Here is a 14,836-nt window from a genome sequence, read left to right as displayed (position 1 = left end):
TTGAAAAGTGCTTAAATTTTATTTCTTAAGTATAAACTTAGTGTATAAACTTTAAACTGTTTGAAATTCAAAAATTTACTTTCTCGTTACCGTTTTCCGAATCTCCACACCTTTTCTTTTAAGAGTTTTATTTATTTTTTACTAGTTATTTTGTTTGTCGTTTGGTTTGGGGGATGATTAAAAATTAAATCTATCAAATGTTGATGTGAGCAAGTTATGATGCGTTTTCCACTCTCGTCTCTCTGTCGATCAATGTCGACGATTTGGAGAACCAAAATATATATATATATATTTTGCATTTTCTTAATTTTCAAAAAAGTGTGAAACTTGTAAAAAGTTTTGGTTTGCCTATATTTTTACTGATATTTTTCTAGTTCAAATTATGCCGGATAAGGCCTCAAAACGCAGGATTTTACATCTATTTTTCCAAATTTTTCCCGAGGGAGAAACCCCCGGACCCCCTTAAACTGAGATCACCGCAAAAAAAAAAAGTGCCTCACGATTGTCGATGTAGGGATATAGTTAGGGCAAAACGCCAAAGGGTAAGACTTTAACTATCAGATACTAATTCTTGAACTTATTGCATTTATATGATATTTGTACAAACGGTTCTTCATTTCAGTTGATATTTTTAGCATATACTTGAAAACAGTAGAGCTGTTTGGGGCCGCCCAGCCCATCAGTTTAAATTTTTCCAGGAGTTTGGGACAAAGGGTCTAAATGCAAATTTTATAGGAAAACAACGAAAACCACACCCACTTATATGTAAAAATATTAATTTTTCAATACCTGGGGGAAGGGGGCAATAGACCCCTTTAAATGATCCACGGGGGCCGCCAACTAGGGCCGCCAACTAGATTCTCGCTCTCGCCTCCAACTAGATTCTTGCTCAATTTTATTTGGATCGCGAAGATTTCCAAGATTTTTTAGGAAGAATCAGATTAAAATAATTAGTACGATTAGAAAAAATGAAATTTCCGTTCACCCTCCCCTAAAAAAATAAAATTTAAGTAACGAGCTCAATTTATTTCAAACAATATTAAAATCCAGTTGCCTCACGAAGAAAAAATAACTTGATGAAAATATATTTAGCAAAACTATTAATAAACTATTTAAAAACCCTTTAAAACCCAAACTTTTAATGTATCATATCACATAAATTGTTTGAGGTGCTTGATATCAGATGTCTTGGATTTCTCATTGCAAGCTTAGACGTTATCATTTTTTCAGAATCCTTGCAAATATGTAAATGGAGAGCATCCCATGCTTTTTTACATTAAAGTTAATTCTTTGATCAATTATTTTATTCTCATTGTTTTAAGCTAATTTATAATTTTCTGTGGCACTGTGGGACCTGTTGAATGTACTTAATATTAAAGGATTATTTTTTACTTTTTAGTTCATTCATGTACAAGAGCGTGTTTATTAGTTTTTTAAACTATTAATTTATTAATATTTTACTTAGCGGTTTGCAACAATCATTGCTTTAAATGCGTTAAAAAATATAGCTATTTAAGCAGAGCCGACGAGAAGCCATGCCAGCCTAGTCGAAAACGGAGGAGCTGGCATTGGGGGGGGGGGGGTCGGAGTCACAGTAGTATAAATCCTGTAAGTGTTATATAGAGAGGGGCTGGCAAGGGGCCGTTGGCTCTCGGTGGTCTTGTATTTGAGGCTGGAAGATCTGACTTTTTAACCTATGTCCCTCTTGCAGGCAAGCCCGCGTCACCTCTCCAGATATTTCCTAGCGCAGTTTCTGTACTGTTTAAAAACTAAAAAATCGTAGTGCAACAGTATATCCGGGGGGGGGGGGGGGGGGGGCATAATGAAGCGCTTAAATCATTTTTTTGTCTTTCCTGGTGGAAAATTTAACACTTTTACGATCTAAATTTTCAATTTAAAAAAAAGTCATGTGTGGAGAAAATTTCACGAGATAGTACTTTTTCTCCAACAACTCCCTGTCGTACCTACTTTTCAGCACGAATCCTTAGAATTGTCATACATTACAAGATAAGTAGTAAACTATTGCCATGACCATGACCCATGCCTGAGTTCGAGCTCAGTTCATCTCGGTGAAAAACAGCTGCTCTATCCATTAGAGTTCGATCACTTGTGACACAAGTGACTGTTCCTGGCAGACATTTTGGCTGTTAACTTTAGACTGTTTCGACAGAAGTTTGAGAAATAAGATGTATTCAGATGGTAATTAATGGATAGTGGCGGCTCCAGGGCCGTGCAGTCTGGGCAGCCACACAGGGCCCCACGGCTAGGGGATTCTGCGCTGACTTACAGTAAAACTCTTGGGATGAGAAATCTAGTTTTTGAAAAAACAAAAATTTAAAACGGAAGTTTCTTACAAGTTTAGAACAACTTGGTAAAACGATACAATCAAGTATTAAAATGTTAGAGACTGGAAGGTTCTTTAAATAAGTTTAATTGTTCTAGAGTTTATGAAAATAATTAAATAAGTCTTTGAGTGTACTTGAAAAGTGCTTAAATTTTATTTCTTAAGTATAAACTTAGTGTATAAACTTTAAACTGTTTGAAATTCAAAAATTTACTTTCTCGTTACCGTTTTCCGAATCTCCACACCTTTTCTTTTAAGAGTTTTATTTATTTTTTACTAGTTATTTTGTTTGTCGTTTGGTTTGGGGGATGATTAAAAATTAACTCTATCAAATGTTGATGTGAGCAAGTTATGATGCGTTTTCCACTCTCGTCTCTCTGTCGATCAATGTCGACGATTTGGAGAACCAAAATATATATATATATATTTTGCATTTTCTTAATTTTCAAAAAAGTGTGAAACTTGTAAAAAGTTTTGGTTTGCCTATATTTTTACTGATATTTTTCTAGTTCAAATTATGCCGGATAAGGCCTCAAAACGCAGGATTTTACATCTATTTTTCCAAATTTTTCCCGAGGGAGAAACCCCCGGACCCCCTTAAACTGAGATCACCGCAAAAAAAAAGGTGCCTCACGATTGTCGATGTAGGGATATAGTTAGGGCAAAACGCCAAAGGGTAAGACTTTAACTATCAGATACTAATTCTTGAACTTATTGCATTTATATGATATTTGTACAAACGGTTCTTCATTTCAGTTGATATTTTTAGCATATACTTGAAAACAGTAGAGCTGTTTGGGGCCGCCCAGCCCATCAGTTTAAATTTTTCCAGGAGTTTGGGACAAAGGGTCTAAATGCAAATTTTATAGGAAAACAACGAAAACCACACCCACTTATATGTAAAAATATTAATTTTTCAATACCTGGGGGAAGGGGGCAATAGACCCCTTTAAATGATCCACGGGGGCCGCCAATTGTCAAACACCCCCCCCCCCAGATATTTTAGCTAGCGACGGCCCTGCGTGGAACCGTAACATGGGTACAAGCCAATTGGCGAGAAAATTCACCATACATTATTTGTAAATATACAAGCGAACCAAAAGACCTTTTAATTTTCTATTACGAGCAAAGCCGTGCAGGTACCAACAAGTAAATAAATAATCAGGAGCAGATACAGACTACTATTTTAGGGGGGGGGGGAAGGGTCACACTAAAGAAGGAACCCCCCTCCACACACACAGGCCTGGATTTACGTACAAGCTAAGCAAGCTATAGCTCAGGGCCCCCAAACTCCCGGACATTAGCATGATTTTTTACAAAAAAAAGTACTTGAAAAAATATTCTATTTTCTAGTTCTTGAAAATCTTGAAAATTTGGAAAAGTGCGGCTGCAAAACAGGAATGGGAGGGAATAGGGAGAAGGAATGCCAATATATGAGCCGCTCAGAAGCCAATGCGGTTAAGTCCAAAACACAAAAATTGAGAAAATTAATGTTTTTTGATACATTAGCTTTAAAAATTCTTGGTTTATTAATTTAATTAGAAAAGTGTATAAAATCTTTTTTTGAAATGAAAACTCTGCAAAAAAACAACAAGATATGTACAGTATGAGTAAATAAAAATGTAAGTATTTATTGAAATAATGACAGCATCTTAAAAATTTTAGGACTTATACCTTTTGGCAGATGAAAAATATAAGAAATTTATGTAAAAATAATAAAATAACATTTATTGTCATAAGTTTTATGTTTATTCATCATAACAAACACCATCTTCTTACGAGTTATTTAAATGTAAATCTTGATCTCCATGTGTTGTCCTTAATGTCCTGTAAAAGTCGTGTTTATTTGGAGGTGTATACTTTAATAAACAAATGATGTCTTTTTTTGTTTCTTTAGAAATTGTTCTGAATATAGGTTGAGTTATATTTTTTAAATTTACTGGCCTACCTATTTTTTTTTTTTTTTTATCAATTACATGAAAGGTATCATCCTCGTCAAAATTATGTTTGAACCTTATGCTGCTTGGGTTTGACCTTTCCAATTTTATGCATCTCATATTAAGCCAATTGACTGTTAGTCGACTTGTTGATTTTTTTCTCTTGGGTAACAGCTTCTTCCAATGGTTTTGTGGAAAGAAATTCTTGTGGATTCTGTCCTGAATATGAATACATTATAATTTTTTTGAAAATCCTTTGCGTACAATTTAATGTGTTTAGTTAAACACGATGACACTTCTTGTGAACCCCGCGATGCTTGGGTTATACGACAAACATACATGTAGCCCTCGTTAGTCTTTAAATCATGGCAACCAAGATTGTATACAAATAAGTTTCTCTTGTAATAAGCCACTGATGTTGATAGTTTCGGAAATGGTAATGCTTTTTCTAAATCAAAACTAAACACGTATATTTCGTCTGAAGCTTGTAGTCGATCATTAGCCATACTATTACGGGCAATTTATGCATTTCGCAAGTGTTCGTCATGTTCAACTTCAGCTGCATTTTTTTCTTCATCTATTGTAGATTGTTTTTTTATTACCAAATAATCAGATTTTGCATAAATATCTTTTGAAGGTTGCTTAAAATGTAAGTTAAATTTTGTCGAAAATATATGGTAATAAAACGCTGGTACAATTTGCTCTTCATTACATTGTTCGACATACAGGTTATACATTTTTGCAATAGAAAGATCTGAATTCAAGTATCTGCCACTGGGATAATGACTTCTTGTACAATGAATTTCTTGTTTTTCAGTGTTGACAACAAATATCGAAAGAAGAAGAATTTTATTTTTAGTTTAAAGTTTATGTCAAAAAATATTGACTTATTCACAATGGCTTCTGAAATTATTATACAATACGTTCAGAAGCTATTAAAAAAGGGCTGTCTAACCTTGAAAAAAATAACCAACGAGTAAATCCTTTAATAACTAAAAAGATTAATATTTATTTCATCAAAATTTATAAAAATCAGAAAATATTCAAAAATGGACTTAACCGCATTGGCTTCTGAGCGGCTCATATGTCAAATTCAGCTCCTCACTACATGTATATCCTGCACCAAAAACGTAAAAACCATGGTTTCTTAATTTTCTGAAACATATTACAAACTTTTGTGACTCACATGTTTCATATCTTGCTATTTATATAATTCAAAATGCATTATTTCGGAAATTCTTTTGTTATCGCTTGCTTTTAGCTTACTTCTTCTGCATATTGTCAATCTTTTTAGCACAGAAAAAAAAAATACACTACCTTTTCCTTTTTGTTTTCTGCCCTCCCTCACCCCCTGCAACTGGAGCAAAGTTGTTGTCATGAGAAAACTATAGTTTCTTTTTTCTTTTAAATTTAAAAAAGTTGTTTCTTACAAAGTTAGAACAGGACTGTAAAAATTTAAAATCAAGTACAGTGAAACCTGTGTAAGTTGACCACTTGCGGTTCAGCACTTTGGCGGTCAACTTAGACAGGTGGTCAACTTATAAAGGGCGGTAATGTTTTTTTTTTTTTTTTTGTCATTTATTGCATCATGTATTCATTTTTTGAGGAGTTCACCCTTACTCTTTCTGTTAAACTCACTTTCAGTGTTTAACATTATTGAAAGTGAAACAATAATTAAAAATACCTATTAGTATTTTTAATAATAAACAAAAAATAATATTGTTATTTTTTCCTTGTTTTTAACTATATTAGACACTGTAGGTTTAGAAATTCCATATATGCCAGCTAATTTCCTCTGGATTTCTCCATTTTCAACTAATTTTAATATTTCATACTTTTTATTAATCTCAAGTTCAACTAACTTTCTTTTTGAAGCCTTTTTATGTATAGCACGAAGAGTAACAAGCTCGACTCTCCCAGTTCATAAAGGCAAAATTAAAATGTCCTATCTCTTAATCCCTTGCACCAGAAACATGTAACTTGACTCATTAGCAGCCCAGATCTGTGTACCCGCAGTGCGAGGGGCCCGCGTCCTTAAAGGGGCTAATGACCCCAGAAATTGAAGATAAAATTGAAAAAAACTAGCACTAAGACTTATGCACTTTACAAATAGACACTACTGGCCACTAGGGAGGGGCCCAACATATTTTGTTGCAAAGAGGCCCAAAATATCTAGATCCGGGCCAGCTCGTTTTGCACAATTCCTGTGTTGCCATAACATATTGCAACTGAAAGAAAAGATTTTGAACTTTTCTACTGACACCTATTTTCATTGAACAGAGAACAAAAAGCTATCTCAAATAGAACAACAAATGAAAAACAAGTTTAGAGAGCAGCATAAGCTCGTATTAAAGAGCAGCATAAGCTTTATGCTGATGTTTAGTTAGTAAAATGCTAGTCTGTCATCAAAGCATTAAAAACATTCTTGGAAAGCTATCAAATAATAATAATAATAATTAATAAATAATAAAATAAAATAATTTGCTGAAGAAAGTTTAAAAAAATAAACCAAGTGGTCAACTTACAAAGTTTTTTTTACAATACTTCAAACCAAATTCGGCGTACATTAGTGGTCAAGATAGAGAGGTGGTCAAGTTACAGAGGTTTTCTTTTATTATATGAGATAGGACAAATTCCGTTCCTGACAAAAGTGGTCAACATAGACAGGTGGTCAACTTACAAGGGTGGTCAATTTTACAGGTTTTACTGTACTAAAATATCAGAGACTGGAAAGTACAAATGAAGTGCATTAAATAATTTTAATTGTTTTAGAGTGTTTGAAAATAATTAGATAAGTCTGAAAATCCTAAGAAAGTGGGCTCAAATTTTATTTCGTATCAAGTGCATACATTATGAATTGTTCCACTGGGCAGTATGTTACTCTCTTGTTTACTTTTTTCTAAAACTGTACACCATTTCTTTTGAAGCATTTTTTACTATTGATCATTTTATATTTAATTCATAGTTATATTTGTCTATGGGTTGGAGAAGTGATTAAAAACTAATTGTACCAAAAGCCAATGTGAGCAAGTAGCAATGCATTGTCTTTTTTCCCAGCTCTTTCTCACTGTCGACTGCTGTCATTGATTTGTCGAATCAAAAACAATTTTTACTGTGTATTAACTTAATTTTCAAAAGAGTATATAACTTTAAAAAAGTTTTGTTTGCCTTTTTCAGTTCTGATATATTTCTGTACTTCCAACTACACTTTATAAGGCTTCAAAATGCAGAATTTTATATCTATTTTTCAAACCCCCGTGCCCCCTACAATTGGGAATATTTAGTACTCCACTTAAAGGAGTCATGGGCAACTCTCTTGATACCATTCCTCGTTTTAAGGTCAATCCCACACAGGACATCAGGGAAAATACATTAAAACATGATCAACAAAGTAAAAGGTATTGCTGTATGTGTCAAATGAAAGAGACGAACATAATAAAGGGGGGGGGGGGAATTAAAAATTGCCTCTTACACCACCGAGAAAAACGCTGTTCAAACTACAAAAGGGGCCCGATACCTGAAATAGCTCAGGGCCCTATTAAGTCTAAATCCGGCCCTGCACACACATGAAAGAGACTTACAGTTTTGGGCACGAAAAACTTCTGAACCTGCTTTAGGTGTTAACTCACTACTTTAGGTGTTAACAGTCGAGTCTCGACTTAAACGAGGGGTGCATTCCAAGACCCCTTGCATAAGTTGAAATTTCGCGTTGTGGAAAAGGGTTAGTATACTAATTTTTTATAAACATACCCAATTATTTTTGATTTTCTTTTAACACCCTTCAAACTGTTTTAATCATTTTTTAACTATACATCACTATTTCTTGTATGATTTTTAACTTAAGAATTTAGATTAAGAACTGATTTTATATATATATATATATATATATATGGGGGGGGGGGGTGATTCTCCAAGATTCTAACAATATTATGTCCCTGTAGCCTAACCCGAAAAGTGTTTAACTCAGAAAATGTTTTCATTTTTTTAAACAGTTCGAAATAACTAATCTGATGTTATTCTACTCTTATTAAAATAATAATTCATTTAGTTTTTACTACAAAAATTTCTAAATAACTAGAAAGTCACACTTTTGGCGTGTCCCCATCCGTATTTCAAATGGACTTAAATTATTAAAAATTTTTTTATCAACATTCCACAAATTTAATTTGTAATACAAAGTCAAGCATACTTTAAAGGTGTTAAATAGCATTCCTTTAAATAAATTAAATTATTTAAATCATCAAGGTACATCGTTTTAAACTTTGTTCTCAGGTTTTCATGTCATTCTCATGTCCTATGAATGAGTTCCATTATTATAGATTTAAAAAAAAAAGAATTTTTAATCTGATGTACTATAAAACTGTTTATTATCACCATTTTGTTGGATTCCTTGAGTATTTTGTTAATATAATTTGTCTGCTGGAGGTTAGAATAGAAAAATAACATTATTTACCTTAAATAAAATCCTGAGCTTACGTAACAGGCAAATTGTATGGAAAAGTGCAATACTCCTATAATAAAAAAAGTGTCATACTCCTGTCCTAAAAAAATCACTTTCCTAGCATTATTTCTCAAGCACTGATAACACATCCCGTAGAATGGAAGGATTTATTTCCAATACATTAGTTGGAAAATAAGATTGATTGAAAAAAGAAAGGTAAATTTGGCAAACGATAAATAAAAAAACGTATCAGTGGAGTAATACTATTTATTTATATTTTTTTGTTGTTGTTCAGACGAATCCTTTCAAAAGAGATTTTTTGGTTAGACATTTGTTTACCTAAATGTTGCTCGAATAGGTTAGTGATGTTGCTATAAATTTCATAGTTGCTTTGAATTAAAAGTAAAATATATGTTATTAATATTACAGATTCCCTTTTTGTTTTATATTTGTATTTCCTGAACCATAAAACAATTCACAGGTAATAAGAAGGTAACTTTTCTTTTTGTAAATTTTATCATACTGTGTATGGCTAACTTAAAGAAAGAATTAATGTAGCAATCGATTTTTTTCGTTGAAATGAATGTCCGTTATTCAGAGTGTAAGCTATTCAGAATAAATAATATGGAAAAACCTACGTGGAACTTGTACTCGAAGAAATTGAGGGTGTCCGTTAAGGGAGGTTTTACATAAATTTTGTTGTGTCATTTAATAATCATACTTTTTGATTTAGGCTTCAGTTATTTCTTTATTACTATAGTTACATTTTAGATAACCCATGAAGAAATTCATTTTGTAACTCTCCTGGTGCTGCTTGTCAGTCTCTTGCTGTATGAAAATTTGACCCCCTCTTTTGAGAGTGTAACATAGTTACAGTGAGTTCCCTCTATTTTTCTCTTAATAAGTTCGTAACAAATAGTAAGTATACTTTTTTTCAGACTTTTCGTTTCCAATCGCATTTTTATTTAAAAAAAATTGCGATTGGAAACTTCCAGGTCTTTGGAGAATCACCTATATGTGTGTGTGTATGTATATTCCCTATACAAATCCACAGCTTAGGTCGGTTCTCGACCAATTTTGGCAAGAAGGTACTTGGGCACCCGTAAAAACAAACGTAGGCAGGTTTTCCAACGCCAAAAAAAAAGCTAACTGTTCGAATTTTAACTTTAAAACCCGAAAATGGCTCTTTCTACTCGTAATAACTATCCGATTTCTTTAATTCAGGTCCCATTCGAAAGCCTGCGATAAACACGCACTGAGTTCCTTCATTTTTTTCGAATAAAAAAAAAAAATAAAAAAGAGTAAAATCACCAGGAAAAAACCTAATGGAACAGAAATTTTAAATAGGAAAACAGCGCGAAATTGTTTGCACGATCTCATTTTAAATAAGCGTTCAGAAGGATGCTACTTTTTTTTCTCAGATGTAACTAAATAAAATTTTGTTTTCGTTTTGATATAAAAATTTCCTCTTTTGATTATTTGGCGATTTATCTTCTTTTTTTTAAAGGATTTTAGTTGTAATATGAAGGGTTGCTTTTAATTTTTTTGGGAAGTTTTTATTTGCTGTTTTCTTTCTTTGAGAAAGATTTTTCTGACAGGAAATTTTGTAGTATTTCTCTTTTTCTAATTGAAGCCTGATTGTTGAACATGCGTCAATTGACAAAACTTTTATTTTCGAGGTAGACCAAGCAAAGTCGAGCAATACAGCTAGTTCAAAATAAAATACTGTTATGATGCTCAAAATCAATGATAAATGTAACATAGACATAAAAAAACAGTACGATACTTACCAGGTACAAATTACCAGGTTTGAAGTAATAAAATAATGCATAACTATAATGGAATTGTGCAATAGATATGGTAATTTATAACTTAAAAATGAAGATGATTTATGCTGTGCGGTTCTATTGTTATCAGTCTCCTCTTGACAGCTGATGCATATCAACTCCTCAGAAGACGAGGAAGAAGAAGAAAAAGTAATGAATTGATCTGTTTTCTACCAAAAATTTTCGTGTTGTGTGAAAGGAATTCATGTTACCTCTAAAATTTGTTGCACGTGAAAAATTCGCGCTATAACCATTTTGTATAAGTCGAATTGCATTGTAGCGCGAGTCGACTGTATATGCAGTATTTTGTCATTTCAACAGTTTACAATAAGAGCTTGAAAAAGACATCGGTCGAATAGTTTTTCAATCTAGATTTCTGACGTTCACTATAATAAGATGCTACAACATTCAGGTGTCTTTCCAGGACTTTCACAAGGGTAGGAAAGCAATCCCATGTCTGATTAATAAAAAAAATGACCTCATCTGTTCCAATTTTAATAAAATTTGGCATTAAGGACACATATGACAAGATAAGTAATCCTGCCAATTTAGATTTTAATTTTGAAAATTGCTCAAAATACAGACCTGTAAAAAAGTAAAATGTGTGAAAAAAATTAAAGAAGGTGTTCTTACAAATGACTGTAACTTCTCTACTAATTACAGTAAAATGAAAATTTAAAAACCATTGTGAAGCTAAACAATAGAATTTTCTATAGTTGTATTAAAAGACTTTCTAAAGTCAGATATGAGTTTCAAAGTCATTCACTGCAACTTTCGACCTTGAACATATCAAAACACTCCCTCTTGAAAATGTTGGAAAATAAATATATTCTGTTGCTTTGAACTGTTCTTCCACTGACCAATAATTAGTCAGGCCGTCAGGCCTGCAATGACAAGGGACTCCGAAAAAAAAGGGAATGGTTACTTTTTTTTTTGTAAATGTGTAAGCATCACGGAAATCTTGATTTTTTTTTTTTTTTTTTTTTTTTTGCAAAATTAGCCAATCCCTGCAAAAGCCAATCACCCAAATTTAACTTTAAGACAAACAGATTGCAAGAATTATTGGCTTATATATAGAAAATTGCTTTATTTTGATTTCAGATTTGCTTCTTCAATAAATAAATTGTAAAAGGTTTGTTTTGGTTGACCAAAGTTTTATGAAGGGAACATTTAGATAAATCAAAATTTTATGAAGGGTCCGTTTCGGTCAATCAGAATTTTCTAAAGGGTCCGCTAATAGAACCAAGTTTCCTTTGGATAGACCCCTGATGTTATTATGATTTCAAGTAATTTCAAAATTACTCGACTAAACAAATTATAAAAAGCAGTGTTAGCAAGTAACTTTGGCAACAATAAAAAATAAATAGTATAACATGAGTACCTCCATATGTGCCACCATGGCCAGTAATCGCATTTAAAGATAGATTTGTATGAACATAACCAGGACTTATAATGCAAACATGGATATCTGTGTGGCTCAATTCAGATTTAAGAGTGTCGAAGAAGGCTTGCATAGCATGTTTGGATGCTGAATCTGAAAAATAATAAATTGTAAAAAAGTATGCATTGATTGAATAGTAATTGATAGAAAGGCAAATCAAACCTGTTTATCTTTAACTTGCCCCCTCCCCCCCCCAGCTTAAAAATATTTTTTATTTTGATATTTTTAAAATTTTGCACTGCATTTGTAACCAAATACATTATGTTTATCTCAGTGAAAATCCCCCCCCCCCCCCCAGATCTCTATATCAGAAATTTAGGTTGTATTACAGTTTTCGAATTCAAGACCTAGTGAGTTCTACAAACAGAATATTCACACAAAATTCATCCTTCATCATCTCAACAGTTGCATGGGTCTTTCAGACAGGGTTGGCAAGCTTCTGCCGAGGCGTTAAAACCACTGGTAGAAAACGGTTAAAATCGGCATGGCAGAAACTGGCAAAAACTCACAAAATGAAAAAAAAAATTAAATTATTGACATGCAATAGGAAGTGCAAAGAAACAATAATTATTAACCAAAGCGCAATTTAATTACAATATTACCACAATTTAAAATCAAATGTTACATTGTTTGGAACCTGCAGTTGCTTCTTAGAAAAGGTGGTTTCTAAAATCTAAACAGTTTCTCAATCTAATATGTACAAATGAGAAACTTTAGAATATTCCTGAAACATAAGAGCTAGCAGGGAATGCATGAAGGAACAAGCAATGTTCGTAAAACTTTCATCTATTGTTTTTTTTTTATTTTTTCTTTTTTAAACTGGTCCACCATGTAGTAACTGGGGTAGTGGGAGAAATTCGAATGAAAAAATAAGTTCCGAGAAATAAGGCCAATTTATTTTGCGAAACTGTGACATTAGGTACAAAATCTATGTTAATATTGGCAAGTAAAATTCTGGCGCTTTATTCTTGAAGCACATGATAATTTCGATCACAAACAATTTAGATGAAGCATATAAGTGAGCAAATTAAAATCAGAAATGCCTTTTAATTCTGTATGTCACTCCTCTTCCCTGAGCACCTATACGATTTTTCGTCCTTTGTTAGATTAATCCAAACATTGCGAGCAATTGAAAAGTTCCCTTCTCAAACTAAATCAAGAGCATTAGCATAGGATTTTGTTTCTTTAAATGATGAAATGAAGTTTAATTTTTTAGTTTACTTAAACGAATATCATTTAGCATTCACATAAGTAATAAAAGATGCTTTTAAGTTTTTGCCAGTTTTTACCGGTTATAACCAGTTTCTGCCACTGGCACAGCAAAAACTAGTTTCTGCCGGCAGAAAGCCAACCCTGCTTTCAGAGATATTGAGAACATAAGTATCCAAGAAAAAATATACACTGAAGGAACCTGTTTAGGAAATTTATGTGCACAGACAGTGTACGGTGGAAAATATGCCCTTCTAAGCAGGAGAGAGTGCTTCAAAAAGTTGATTTGAGTCCATGCGCAGCTCAATAAATATTTATTTTGCACTCTTGATAATTACTTTTATTTATTCAGAAATTGCTACTTCTCATGCAAACCACTTTGGCAACTGATCTGAGAAATTCGCTACAAGATTCATCTGTACTCAGTTCAGTGAAAAGATCGACGGGTAGTAAAAAAGGGTTGTCATTTTTCGGGATTTTCTCTGCAATCAAACACAACTGAAGGCGGTGTACACCAATCCTCAATCGGGGGTTTAGATGAGCCGCCGGAGGAGGCCAAAAGGGGGAGAAGCCCATGAAGCAAATCACAAAAAACGGCTTATCTAGTCACCCTGTGGCTGTTTGACATTAATTTCCCAATAGCAAAAACCAAGACACCTTATTTTTTCTATGTTTAAAAAAACTGTAATAATATAAAAACACTTTACTTACAAGCAGATCGAAATGGAATTGCAATTTTTCCTTGAATGCTACTTATTGCAATTATGGACCCAGAATTTCTTTCCAGCATAGAAGGTAGGAGAGCTAAAAAAAACAAAGATTTAAAATTAAAAAACTTTATTTAAAATTATATATATATATATATATATATATATATATATATACACACACATATTTAAATACATATATATGTATTTAAAAAATTTATATATACAGGGTGATTATAATTAAAGATCCACTTTCAAAACGCTGTAAAAATAAAGCCACTGGTCAGAATAACGTCAAGCTTCAGCGGAATACTATCAAAGAAGGGGGAAAACAAATGGCAGAAGAAAAAGAAATAGAATTTTTAGCAATAGATGGCTCTTCAGGTGTCAAAATACGTAAATCTAAACACCTGTCATGCGCACGACTCATCGAAGCTGCCATTTCTCTACAGCCTGGCCGTCCCGATCACCCCATAGCCAGAAGTTATACGGGTTATCTGAAAGTTGTGTTCAATGCTCCGATTGCAAATTTGCTGAGCTGAAGGCATGCATTACGCAACACATTCTAAACGTGAGCCCGGAAACACGTTGATCAGTTGTGGAACATGCTGTTTCTCGATTTCAACTTGTTTCAGAAAACAGGCGGGGAACAGCATATTGAACATCTTTTGCGCTAGTCTCACGAAAATTAAAGACTGATTTGATTTTTACAAATGCTTTTTCTGCGATTTTTGGCCTCAGGACAATTAAATACCGATTTAAATAAATTATGATGCTTACAGCGCCATCTATTGCTAAAAATTACAACTATTTATTTTTCTTCTGCCATATGTTCTCTTAGCGATCAAAATGACCGTAGTTAGTCTTTCTAGGTATAAACATTTATAGCAACTATAATAATAATCCTAAAGGGAAAAAATTACTGTTGTAA

At 32.9% G+C, this 14,836-nt stretch overlaps 1 protein-coding gene across 1 annotated transcript in view; it reads right to left on the bottom strand.

Moving 5' to 3' along the window:
• LOC129225978 (dehydrogenase/reductase SDR family protein 7-like) overlaps nt 1-14,836 on the bottom strand; it is a 40,916-nt gene that overhangs the window by 4,187 nt on the left and 21,893 nt on the right. The window contains exons 5-6 of the mRNA XM_054860548.1: nt 13,910-14,002; nt 11,930-12,082 (exon numbers count right to left, since the gene is read on the bottom strand). Of these exons, the coding sequence (XP_054716523.1) occupies nt 11,930-12,082; nt 13,910-14,002 (246 nt within the window). The remainder of the gene's footprint in view (nt 1-11,929; nt 12,083-13,909; nt 14,003-14,836) is intronic.

Source organism: Uloborus diversus, chromosome 7, assembly GCF_026930045.1.
Source record: "Uloborus diversus isolate 005 chromosome 7, Udiv.v.3.1, whole genome shotgun sequence".
NCBI classification, from domain to species: domain Eukaryota; kingdom Metazoa; phylum Arthropoda; class Arachnida; order Araneae; family Uloboridae; genus Uloborus; species Uloborus diversus.
Note: the sequence above shows the minus strand (reverse complement) of the source record. Positions and strands in the feature narration are given on the sequence as shown.